The 13,573-nt window shown below is 42.8% G+C and overlaps 1 protein-coding gene across 1 annotated transcript; it reads left to right on the top strand.

The window, feature by feature from the left end:
* The first annotated feature begins 6,794 nt into the window (after positions 1-6,794).
* On the top strand, positions 6,795-13,217 carry LOC310782554 (alpha-N-acetylgalactosaminidase-like). Its single transcript, XM_083643230.1, has 9 exons — positions 6,795-6,970; positions 8,194-8,350; positions 9,299-9,439; positions 10,156-10,367; positions 10,476-10,570; positions 10,850-11,011; positions 11,278-11,475; positions 11,667-11,807; positions 11,958-13,217. The coding sequence occupies exons 2-9, from the start codon at positions 8,196-8,198 to the stop codon at positions 12,156-12,158; spliced, it is 1,305 nt and encodes a 434-aa protein (XP_083499356.1). The 5' UTR covers positions 6,795-6,970; positions 8,194-8,195; the 3' UTR covers positions 12,159-13,217.
* The last annotated feature ends 356 nt before the right edge of the window (positions 13,218-13,573 follow it).

The raw sequence follows: 13,573 nt of genomic DNA, 5'->3' as shown, positions 1-13,573 counted from the left end.
GTTTTGTCAAGTGTGGTTTCTGACCAAAACGGTTACCACAGACTGAGCATTTAAATGGTTTATCTCCCGTGTGGACTAGCATGTGCTTTTTCAAGGTTCCTTTATCACCAAAACATTTACCACAGACTGAGCATTTAAATGGTTTATTTCCTGTGTGGACTCTCATGTGTGTCTGCAAGTCTCCTTTACGACCAAAACTGTTATCACAGACTGAGCATTTAAATGGTTTATCTCCTGTGTGGACTCTCATGTGTGTTGTAAGATGTGATTTCTGACCAAAACTGTTGCCACAGACTGAGCATTTAAATGGCTTCTCTCCTGTGTGGACTCTCATGTGTGTTGTCAAGGTTCCTTTTTGACTAAAACGGTTACCACAGACTGAGCATTTAAATGGTTTATCTCCTGTGTGGACTATCATGTGTCTTGTCAATTGTCCTTTATGACCAAAACTGTTACCACACACTGAGCATTGAAATGGTTTATCTCCTGTGTGGACTATCATGTGTGAGTGCAAGTCTCCTTTACGACCAAAACTGTTACCACAGACTGAGCATTGAAATGGTTTATATCCTGTGTGAACTATCATGTGTTTATTCAAGATTCCTTTCTGACCAAAACCTTTACCACAGAATGAGCAATTAAATGGGCTATCTCCTGTGTGGACTATCATGTGTTGTTTCAAGGTTTTTCTATGACGAAAGCTGTTACCACAGACTGAGCAAATAAATGGCTTCCCTGCTGTGTGGACTATCATGTGTGTCTGCAAGTCTGGTTTACGACCAAAACTGTGACCACAGACTGAGCATTTAAATGGTTTATATCCTGTGTGGACTATCATGTGTGTCTGCAAGTCTCCTTTACGACCAAAACCGTTACCACAGACTGAACATTTAAATGGTTTATCGCCTATGTGGACCATCATGTGTCTTGTCAAGGTTCCTTTATGAACAAAACCTTTACCACAGAATGAGCAATTCAATGGGTTATCTCCATTGTGGACTGAAGCACTACAGTCCTCTCCATCAGCTTCTGTTTCCATCTGTTCAGTTGAGCTGCTGGCTAGAGGCTCTGCCTCTCTGTTCTCCTCAGTTTGGCTTTGATAAAGCTGTGAGGACTGAGGTTTCTCTTCATCATCTTCACTCTTCACAATAACAGGAGTGAATTGGAACTTGATGATATCAGCCTCCTCCAGCCCTTGAAGCTGCTCTCCTTCCTGACTGATCCAGAGCTCATCCTGTTCCTCTTTAATGTGTGGGGGGTCTTGGTCCTCCAGAAGCTGCTCTCCCTCCTGACTGATCGAGAGCTCGCCCTGTTCCTCTTTAATGTGTGGGGGCTCTTGGTCCTCCAGTGGGGGCTCTTGGTCCTCCAGAAGCTGCTCTCCCTCTTGACTGGTCCAGAGTTCCTCCTGTTCCTCTTTACTGTGTTGGGCCTCTGGGTCCTCCTGGTCCAGACTGGGGCTCCACTCATGCAGCTCAGGGAGAACTTCTTCTTTAATTACCAACAGCTGCTGGAAGTCTGGCGGTACGGCTGCTCTGTGTACATCGGGGTTTAAAACAGTGTCCAGCAGCGTTCGTTGTTGCTCGTTCTTTTTGGAACAAACAGATTCTAGCCTGATATCAGACTGAATTGTTGATTCATTACACTCCATGTCCATCTTCAGAAGCAGACAGTCAACTCGGACGGGAAAGATCTGAACGTCTGTACTCCTCGTAGTCTGCTATCTTCTTTCAAACGGCCCATTCAACGGCCGGAATTAGTTGCTAGTTCACCAACACCATCAGTCAGGTTTTGGACATGAGACATTTTCCATACAGTGACACAGGAACTTTTCCCCCTAGACGTTTTACTGACAAACGTTGTTCTTCAAAGCTCAAATAAACGTTAGCCCCGATAGCTTCACAGCTAACTAAACCATTCAGCCATTAAGAGAGATGATTCTTCTTCCTCCTCTCAGCGCTTAACATAGCCTCCCCTCCAGGTTATATATTCGTGATAATATCACCCATCATATACAATTACAGTTGTAAACTATATATAGCCTACTAACGAAAGGGAAAAGTAGACCACCGCTCACACAATGGCCGCCATCTTGTCGTCAAACGAGCAGTTTTGATGTTGCATGATGGCGAAAAGCAAGGCGAAGGCATGACCCTCCCCTCTCTGCCTCTGGTTGGCTGACTGCACTCGGCTGCTCGCGCCTGCTCCCCAGCCTCCCAGGCAGAAGACATCGAGCCTGGCTTCCGTTCACAATTGATTTTGTCACCCTACCTGGTTCCGGCCTAGAGCCCGCCCTAGACAGGAAGGGCAGCGTTTCTAGCTCGTCAATTTTTACCTTAACTTGACAATTTGACACAAGTATCAGAACGGCAAACAACAAAACAAAAGATGGACGTACCGAACGAAGTTTTTGAAGAAGTTATTTTAGAAACATTGCAGATTCACAGTCTCACATCTTTTAAGCCAATACAGAAGCTTTGCATCAGACAATTAATCGAGGAAAGAGACGTCAAGCTAACGGCAACAAAGACGTTTTTTGGCGCACTGCCTTCCGGTGTTCATTCTGGTTCCGTGGTTTACGCCCCATGACAAAAAGCGGGGTGAAAGGTGCCCAGACAAGCCCCGTTATACTCTTTCCGGGGGGGAAGAGAGCTCCATGGTCAGACGGCGCGTGTGTAAATATTCTTGAGAGGTCTACCTTACCGATGATTTCCCCCCCTTTCGTTAGTATAGTTTACAATTGTAATAATGACTGTTATAATGTGAGCATTATAAGTGCCGTTGTCAGTGGATGCTAATACTTTTTTGGAGGTGGAAGGTGTGTATGAAGCAAGGAGAATGTCGAGATTTCGGGAAGGAAAGAGAGAAGAGAGTAATTGTGTGTGTTTAACCTTTGAAGGAGAATTGCCATCGCTAGTGTATAGTGATTATGTTTGTTACAGGGTGAGGCCCTTTGAGAGAGCGCCTATCAGGTGCTATTGCTGTCAGGAGTATGGACATGTGGCATCAGTGTGTACTAGGGAGAGAATATGTAGGAGATGTGGGAAGGAGGATTGTGGAGTAGTACTTAATGGAAGTGATATTGAAAGTTGCAGTGTGGGGAAGGAACAGCTCAGGTGTTTGCATTGTGAGGGGAATCATGATGCAGGGTCTGTGGATTGTCCACGAAGAAAGAAGGAAAGGGAGGTAAACAAAATCAGAGAAGAACGGGGGATGTCATATGCTGAGGCTGTTAAAAGGTGGAAAGGGGAAAGAAACGAGGGCAGGGTGATTGTACAAAGGGAGCCGGAAAAGGAAAGAGCAAGTCACAGTAATATCTGTATGGACAATAAGCGATTCCTGGCATTCATCGCCATGGTGATAAACTGTGCTGCTAGTATGACTGGGAAGACAGAGAGGACTGAAATGGTGGTTGACGCTGCAAAGAGATTTCTGGATGTGGTTGATGTATCTGGAGCAGAGATAGATAAAATACTGAGAGATGCATTTGTGCAAACTCAGGCGTCTGTATCTGGAAAGTAATTATGAATCTGAGTACTTTGGGTGGATATGGATATGGGGTTATTTTGTTTATTTTAGTTCAATTAAGATCAGTTTAGGTTTAGTTCAGTATATGGCGGTAATGCAACATTTTGGATGCCAACCGCCGTAAAACCAAACAGAAGAAGAAGAAGAAGAAGACTTCCGCTGTTCTCAGATCAGCATGTTGGTGTTCGTCCGCTCCTTTCATATACAAGGCGTGCCACTGTCTGTAGGCTATATAAATAAATATGTTCTGCCTTAAGATAAAGTACAACTGAGCACATTAAGTTGTTACGTGGTCTTTTCAAGCTGAAGTTACCACAATGACCAACAGCAGACTATGGATGATATCACGAATAATAAAGTGGAGACCAGGCTCGGTTTAGCACTGAGAGAGGAAGAAGAAGTTTAGTTAGTTAGCTGTGAAGCTAACGTGTGCTAACGTTACTTTGGAGCTTTGAAGAACATTTGTCAGTAAAACGTTCAGGAAGAAGAGTTCGTGTCACAGTATGTAAATGTTTAATGTCCAAAACATGACAGCGTTGGTGGACTAGTGACTAACTGCGGCCGTTGAAGAGATTATTTGGGCTGTTTGAAAGAAGAGTACAAGGAGGATTCTTTGCCTGAGTCCAGACCTTCAGATCTTCCCACTCCACTGAGTTGACTGCTTCTGAAGAAGGAAATGGAGTTTAACGAACGACTCGAGGTAACCATTCATTCAGTCTGATATCAGGCTAGAATCTTCTCCTTCCAAAAATATCGAGCAACACTGTTGGACACTGCTGGACACCGATTTAAATCCTGTAGTGCGGTTACACAGAGTAGCCATACCTCCGGACTTCCAGCAGCTGTTGGTCAAAAGAAGAAGTCAGAAGAAGTTTCCCCTAAGCTGCAGGAGTGGAGCCCCATTATGGACCAGGAGAGCACAGAGCCCCCATACATTAAAGGGGAACAGGAGGAACTCTGGATCAGTCAGAATGGAGAACAACTTCAGGAGGACCCAGAGCCCCCACCCATTAAAGAGGAACAGGATGACCTCTGCATCAGTCAGATTGGAGAGCAACTTCAGGAGGACTCAAAGCCCCCACACATTAAAGAGGAACTCTGTATCAGTCAGGAGGGAGAGCAACTTCAAGGTCTGGAGGAGGCCCATACCAAGTTCAAATTCACTCCTCTTCCTGTGAAGAGTGAAGATGATGAAGATAAACCTCAGTCCTCACAGCTTCATCAAAGCCAAACTGAGGAGAACAGAGAGGCAGAGCCTCTAACCAGCAGCTCAACTGAACAGATGAAAACAGAAGCTGATGGAGAGGACTGTAGAGCATCAGAAACAGCCAGTGCTGGCAAGACTTCAGACACTTCTGAGACTGAAGACAGTGATGATTGGACGGAAACTAGTCAACACCTGTCAGGTTTGGATTCACAGAAAAACACTGAAGTTCTTGGGAATAAACACTTTAGTTGTTCAGTTTGTGGTCAAATATTTGTTCATAACAGAGACTTGAACAGACACAAGAGAGTCCACAAAGGAGATAAACCATTTACATGCTCAGTCTGTGGTAATAGTTTTGGTTGTAAACAATATTTGACAAAACACATGATGGTCCACACAGGAGATAAAGCATTTAAATGCTCAGTCTGTGGTAACAGTTTTGGTAAAAAAATAACCTTGAAAGAACACATGAGTGTCCACACAGGAGATAACGCATTTAAATGCTCAGTCTGTGGTAACAGTTTTGGACGAAAAGGAACCTTGAAAGAACACATGAGTGTCCACACAGGAGATAAACCATTTAAATGCTCAGTCTGTGTTAACAGTTTTAGTCGAAAAAGAACCTTGAAAGAACACATGAGAGTCCACACAGGAGATAAACCATTTAAATGCTCAGTCTGTGGTAACTGTTTTGGTGCAAAAGGAAACTTGAAAAGACACATAATAGTCCACACAGGGGATAAACCATTTAAATGCTCAGTCTGTGGTAACAGTTTTGGTCGTAAACAACACTTGACAACACACATGCTAGTCCACACAGGACATAAACCATTTAAATGCTCAGTCTGTGGTAAATGTTTTTGTGAAAAAGCAACTTTGAAAAGGCACATGTCAGTCCACACGGGAGATAAACCATTTAAATGCTCAGTCTGTAGTAATAGTTTTGGTCAGAAACCACAATTGACAAAACACATGAGAGTTCACACAGGAGATAAACCATTTCAATGCTCAGTCTAAGTGTTGGTCATAAACAAGCCCTGAAGAGACATGATACTCCACACAGCAGAGTTCACTTTATATAGGGCTGGACAATATTTCAATATTATTATTGTCTATCAATGGAAACATATTGTGAGACCAGTGATCGATTTTCATAACATTTCTGTTCTAAATGAATGATAAAATGCAAATCATTATTGACTTGTCTCAAAATGAGATGAAACAAATGAGGGAATATTATTTGAAAATTACATGTTTGTTAACCACACGTCCCTAGGATCAAATCAAATCATGGGAAGGCTGCATTTACCCACTATGCTTCTGCTAGCTGGAACAAATTGCCTGAAGACCTCAGATCTGCCCCAACCTTACTTACTTTTAAAAATAGACTAAAGAAGACTTTTATGTTTACCGTCGCTTTTAACTGCTGACAGCTACTATTTTTTGACTTGACTTGACTTGACTTGACGACATATTTTGGGAGTGGAAAAATTAAAATCATTTTGGGGAGATGTAGCCTACATACACTAGAAAGAGATCGATGCCTGGTTAAGATACTCATTACAGCAGCTAGGAAAGCCATAATGTAATTAGAAGATGTTATAAACCTTAAACCTGAGGCTCCTAACCATAATCAGTGGGTGGACATCATACGGGCTATATGGAAATTCATCTGTGCAAATTCTAAATGTAAGTCAGCTACTATAAAACTTTTTTCCCTTTTCTTTCCCAATGTGCTCTCCCACAAGTTTTTTTTTTTTTTTAATCACTTTATTGGTTCATTTGTTTATTGCATATCTGGATTCGTGAATGTGTATTTTGTTATATAGCCTACCAAATAAAGTTGAAAGTATAAAAAAAAAGTCTGGAAGGTGCTTCCAGCGACGGATGTCGTTATTTACCGATGAATATTATTATTATTAGTCTGTAGCGGGGTCTCTGTAGTGTCAATGGCCCCGCCCCGCGCTTCCCCCTCCCGTTTCCGCTTTCATACGGTCAGCTGACAGCGCTATGTCATGTGATGTTCGCTTCCTCATGCACACGGTCTCTCCTCGATCGCTCAGTAAAGCGTCGATAGCTTCTCGAGTAGGTTACATTACTACTACTACATCGTTCTAAAGCCAAGCTGTGTGGGATCTGGAGACGAGCAGGTGGAGTAAGGAGCCCGCGTCTTCCTTCATCATCTTCCCTTTATATCTTCCTGCTTCCAGAGACTTTCTGAGAGCCTAGTGAACTTCAGTAAGTAGCCTATTCGAGTTTCCCAATATCTCATCTAGGTCACCAGTGGGGATTGACTGACACTTTATAGCCTACTGTACTGGTGAAAGGTCAAAGATAACACTGATGCATGAAAAACGGTCGTGGAGCAAAGACTGCATGTTAATCTTATTATGTTTTTTCTAAATATCTGTAGCCTAAATAACAAAAAACCTGTTTGTCTATATGAGGAAGTGCAATTGACTAACAACAGACACAGTTACTCCACCAGACATGTATCAATGGAAAGGTGTACAATGCAGATGCCAAGAACAAATACAATATAAGAGGTCTGTGATGTACAGAGCAATGGCTGCATGGAACTCCTTACCTCCTGCAATCACTAGGATTAAAGGAATATATCAATTTAAAAAATATCTTAAAAATCATATAAATAAGAATTGACTGTTTGGTTGAATATACTATATTATGAAAGCTAACTTGGTCATATCGATTTTGTTTATGTTTTATTGTATTGCACTGCATTGTATTGTAGTGTAGTGTAGTGTATTGATTTTATGTGGACCCCATTAATGGGGATCCTAATAAACTAAACTAAACTCTTTGCTGGAGGGTTTTGCCACTTAATTGTTGAGTGAAATTCTTGCCATCCCCATACATGAATAGCCTACATTCAGTGGTAGGCAAGTCGCTGTTGAAATACACCGTTTAAGGCTTAAATCACATTAGAGCTAGTTATTATTGCATTTTGGCAACGGTGCATGGTATATTTCCACAAAATAGGCTACTGTACTACAGGTTATCTTGTCAGGTTGTAATAACTAGGTTATTTGTTCCACTTGGTTTTGTTTAGGTAATGTTCGTCCGCTGATAGTTTTAGACCTTTTGATGGCATAAGTCACCTGGCAGGTTGGTGCTGCTTTCAGCGCAGTCACACCCAGTCAGGTGAGTGCACTACTGTTGTCTTGGCTGTAACAACAAGCAGGTGTCGTGGAGATGTGTGGGTAAGGAGGATCCACATCAAGGTATTGCAAGGAACGACACAGGAACAGTATAAAGTCTTCATTGACCAGGTATGTTTTAACAGGTCAGATCAGCTGGCATCATAGGCACAGATGGAGGGCACAGCTAACTTAACGGGCATGTGCCCGGTGGGCCAAACAAATCACCTGATGCTCCATGTGTGAACGACTGCATTCCATGCTGCACAGTGCGCACTGTGACCTGCTGTGTTGTTTTTGCAGGCATGCGCTTGGCAGTGGTTGTTTGCGCACTGGCGCTCTCTGCGGCCTCCTTTGCCCTCGACAACGGCCTGATGAGGACCCCTCCCATGGGCTGGTTGGCATGGGAACGATTCCGCTGTGACATTGACTGTGAACATGACCCCAAGAACTGCATCAGGCAAGGCAAAATAAGATTAATATTATACACGATAACCCCCCCCCCCCCATTAACCCTTTCTTTAAATACACTCTCAACATAATAATGTGCATTTGACAATGGTCAAGACTTGAAGAGCTCCTATTACCTTGATGCTAAAGTCCCTCGGCTGTATTAACATTTACATTTCCTTATCCAATCCAATCCCTTTTTGTGATGTGAGAATAATGCTGCAAGGGGGAAAAATAAGGAAGGCGCTCTACAGGCACAAATTTAATTATGAAAATAGTTTGTGTACTACTCCATGATGAAGGCCACAGCATAGCTAAAACATGTATAAACATGGTGGTACATGACTGATTTAAAAATCTCATTGTGTAAATATTTTGTGAAAGCACCCAGTTACAACTGAACAGTTAGCCCACTTGGTACACTTGGGATTTTTTTTGGGGTGCATATCACCCAGTCCTAAAAACCATAATACTCCATTGACCAAGTGGGTAAAGGCAAATAATAGAATAGCTATAACAGTGTGGTATGTTCAGAAAATTACATCATTTTCTGTAAAACATCCTTTAAAACCAGGAAAAGACTAACACTTATGCCATATCGGATATTACATCTAAAATCTAAGTCGATATAGTCTCATATCACAATATCGATATACTGTAATATCAATATATTGCCCAGCCCTAGTTTTGAATACAATAAATGATTTTTAAATGCCCAAGAGTGCCATGGAACTCCTACCTTTTTCAACAACAACCCCAAACCAACGAGCACAATTTCAACAACAACTTCCACACCCCTAAACCCAGTAGAATCACACTCGATCATCTCCTCTTTGAATGCTACAGTGGCTTTGTCTTGTCTCTTTATCTGATAAGTCCATACCTCTAAATATTCCTTAACCAAAAGCATTGGCACTTTATTCCCCTTCTTTCATGGCTCATTGCTCTGTTTCCGCAGTGAGGATCTGTTCAGGGACATGGCAGACAGACTGTCGGAGGACGGCTGGAGGGAACTCGGCTACGTCTACATCAACATAGACGATTGCTGGTCCTCCATGGACAGAGACATGCAGGGCCGACTGCAAGCTGACCCCAAGAGGTAAGTGCAGACACACACATTTAAATGGTTTATTTATGTCCACATAAATACAGAGTACAAAGGACATAAACGCTAATAATGCAGTCAGATGCTGGGTGACAGTTAGTTACAAAAGTGCCTAGTTGGCAACCACACACACACACACACACACACACACACACACACACACACACACACACACACACACACACACACACACACACACACACACACACACACACACACACACACACACACACAGACGCCCTCTTCTAAGACCACAAGACAATAAAACCACTAAGCAATGTGATCACAATAAGACCTGTCATGCAGTCATATGACTCACAAAGAATAAAGTCAGACACAGCATAGTTCACTGTGCAGTGTGACTATATTGACTTTTATGGGTACAACATGTAACATCAGCACAAAGAGATAACAAAGAGATTAAAAAAAAAAGGAGAACAAAGAGATATACAGTAGATAAGATAGAGATGATTGATTGATTGGCCCATAAGACAGCTAGGCCTAGAATGGATGGACTGTAAAGATCAGCAAAAATCCTGTAAAAATATTCCAAAACAGCAGCACTTATGTATCGTTGTAAAATGACCGAATACATTGTGAAAGGAATGGAGTATCTTTTCTACATTCATGATGATTGTATTATACTTACTCAACTGCTTGTACACTTGGATATAGCATGTACTTACAAGTCTGGAACCTCTGTATCTCAGGTTCCCAGGAGGCATCCCCAAGCTGTCGCGCTACCTGCACGACCGCGGCCTGAAGCTGGGTATCTATGGGGACATGGGCACACACACCTGTGGGGGCTATCCCGGCACCACGCTGGACAAGATCGAGTTAGACGCCCAGACCTTCGCAGACTGGGAAGTGGACATGTTAAAGTTTGACGGCTGTTACTCTAATGCCACAGAGCAAGAGCAGGGTGAGAAAGGGAGCACTGGACTGGCCGTGTGGAGGTGAAATACGTTTTGGGAAGAACTGTTGTACTTATTCGGCTCTTGATTGACTCGACTGTTCCTCTCTTGGATAGGTTACCCTCGCATGTCCAAGGCTCTAAATGCTACGGGCCGTCCCATTGGCTACTCCTGCAGCTGGCCCGCCTATCAGGGTGGACTGCCACCCAAGGTGACATAAAGGGAGTGTCTGCAAGTCCTGAAAATGCCTTAAATGTCTTCACTTATTTATTTATTTGACTTAAACATGAGGCCTTAAATGGTGCTCAGTTATAATTATCATTACCTGTATCCAAGTTATTTGTGTGTGTGTGTGTGTGTGTGCGCGCGCGTGTGTGCGCGAGCGTGTGCATGTGTATGTATGTATGTATGCATGTATATTATAACTGGCAGTAAAAAGGTCTTAAAAAGTCTTAAATTTAACTTGATCTCCTCTGTGATGTGCTTTCAGGTAAACTACACCCAGCTGGGCGAGATCTGCAACCTGTGGCGTAACTATGGTGACATCCAGGACTCTTGGGACAGTGTTTTGAGCATTGCTAATTGGTTCTTTGAAAACCAGGAAGTGCTGATACCTGCAGCCGGACCTGGAAGATGGAACGACCCAGATATGGTCTGTCCAGTGGACTTGTCTCTATTCACACATTTACTTGATTCTTTTACTTGATCACACCTTCTTTTTCTTTTACTTGAGCTTACCATGATCATTTACTGGCCCTTGACCCCATGTTGAGAACCGCTGTTATGGAGAATACAAACACATCTGTCTTTTTTCAACTCTTATGTTTGTGCTGTGTCTCTTTCTGTATTTTTGTTTAAAACATCACAGCTATGAAATTAATCACAAACTCATCGTATGTGTGACTTTGACCGAAACAGCTGGTTATTGGCGACTTTGGCCTGAGTATGGACCAGTCCCGTGCTCAGATGGCTCTGTGGGCGATCATGGCCGCTCCTCTCTTCATGTCCAACGACCTGCGCACCATCAGCAGCGGGGCCCGTGCCATCCTGCAAAACAAAATGGCCATCGGCATCAACCAGGATCCCATGGGCATTCAGGGACGCCGCATTGTAAAGGTGACAAATTCGAGAAAAATTCGAATGGCACATTTAGCAAAGAAAGTGTTGAAAATTGGGAACTGAAACAAACTGAGATCAACCATGGAGAGTTTGGCTTCAGTGTTATCTTCCGCATTTTATTCATTTGTGTGCGTCTTCTTTTTCTCCGTTTCATTATTCACATTCTGTCGGCCATTTCTCTCTGCCAGGAGAAGAGCGGCATCGAGGTGTTCTGGCGCCCCCTGTCAAAGAATGCCAGCGCCTTGGTCTTCTTTAGCCGCCGTAATGACATGCCCTACCGCTACCAGACCTCCCTCGGCAAACTCAACTACACCACCGGCAGCTACAAGGTCAGTCTGGGATGATCACTATCTGGCCTCCCGTGTCAGTTGGCTGCCGGATCTCTCGTTGCACTGATGGGTATTAACGAGGACGCCAGCTTGTGATTCTTGACTCAAAGTTGAGTTCTCTCACTTTTTCCCTGTTATTCTTTCTCTCAGATCTACGATGTCTTCACTGAGAAGACCACAGTGCTGAAAGACTCCACTGACTTTGTGGTGTCAGTCAACCCCACGGGTGTGGTCATGTGGTACGTCTCTGCGCCCGCCAAACTGAGCCTCCGCCAGTTCAATGCTGGTGGCAAGCTCCGGGTACCTGTCGACTATCACCATGACAACGCCATCCCACCCAGCTTCCTCTAACCCGCTCGCCGATTGAACTGTCACCGTTTATTCTTCAATGCCATGACTCCTGATGAGGTGGTACCTGACTAGATTCAGTGCCAGGTGCTTGATTACCTCAGACGAGAGGAGCATTGGACTTCTCGAAGAATTGAGAAGTGTTTATGAATAGCATCAAGTAATGATATTTAATGCTTGCCACTATCTATCCCAAGTAATGAAGATATCATCAGCTCAGGGATAGCTATTTTGTGTCTGAAATGCCTCTCTCGATTTGACCCTCATCTCAAATTCTGCACTTGCATGCTACCCTTGATCAGGATTCAATATACAGTATACAGAGTGGAGCACACCCAAAACAGTTTAAGAGGTGCAGACTAACAAGAACTCAAAAAGCAACATAAAGAAAGAAAGTTGCACACTCAAAAATTCTCCTCTGCTGTGTTTAATACCTAACCTGACGCCAGATGGACGGTTTAGCTCCACATTACGTTTCACTAAACCAGTCGGATTACGTCGAAAGAATTTTGATCTCGCGAGGTTATCCATCTTGCAAGCAAGGTTATTTAATACCAACATGTTTTGGGAGAATGTGCCTTTGTCAGGGTATATAGTGCAAGTGAGTAGGTGTGACCCTTTTTATAGGGCACACCTACTGAAATCAGATGCAGGTGAGACAGATAATAATACAATTAATATTTTAAACAATTTACAAATATACACTTAAACATTTACTTGATCAGGATTGCCAAAACTGAATCAGTGATCATAGATCAGGACTGCTACTCTCAGATGTGTTTTTTTTTTTACAGAAGGGCTATAATTAATTACTGAAACATGCTGAGGTGAAATCCAACACAGATTTCTGGATGATGTTTGCATTTCTGTTTTAATTTGTTTTATTTGGAGGGATAATTGTTTTATTCTGTTAAGATGATGATGTTTTTTCACTTTTAGGGAAAATGGTTTTGAATGCTACTGGTAAATGTGTTAAAGATTTTTTTTTTTAAATAAGATGATTCTGTGAATTATATGTTTCCTCTTCATTGAATTAAAGAGCACATTTCAGTTTTCAACCAAGCAATAGCCACTTTTGCATTTCATTATGTTTGGAATCGTCTAACAACTATGCTATGTTATCGGTGATATCTTAAGAATTCCCTGTATAATTTGGATCAACAATCATCAGAGGTGCTGGTCCAGGATTACTTCTGTCTTTGAGACCCTTTTAGGAATGAGCATTGTATGTGCACCAGCTGTGTGATACAAGATCAGTCCTGCTGTCATTGTGTAGGTTTAGAGTGTAAAACCCACTATCTAGGATGATGATGTTTATTAATGATGCTATGTCAGCACTACTTGTTTTACTGGGGAGGCCTTGACCCAAAAACCTGGCAGGAACGGCCCAATAACATTGAAGGATCCTGTTGAGGCTA

Source organism: Poromitra crassiceps (genome assembly GCF_964638095.1).
Source record: "Poromitra crassiceps genome assembly, chromosome: 9".
In the NCBI taxonomy this organism is placed as follows: Eukaryota; Metazoa; Chordata; class Actinopteri; order Beryciformes; family Melamphaidae; genus Poromitra; species Poromitra crassiceps.
This window is presented reverse-complemented; position numbering and strand designations above follow the sequence as displayed.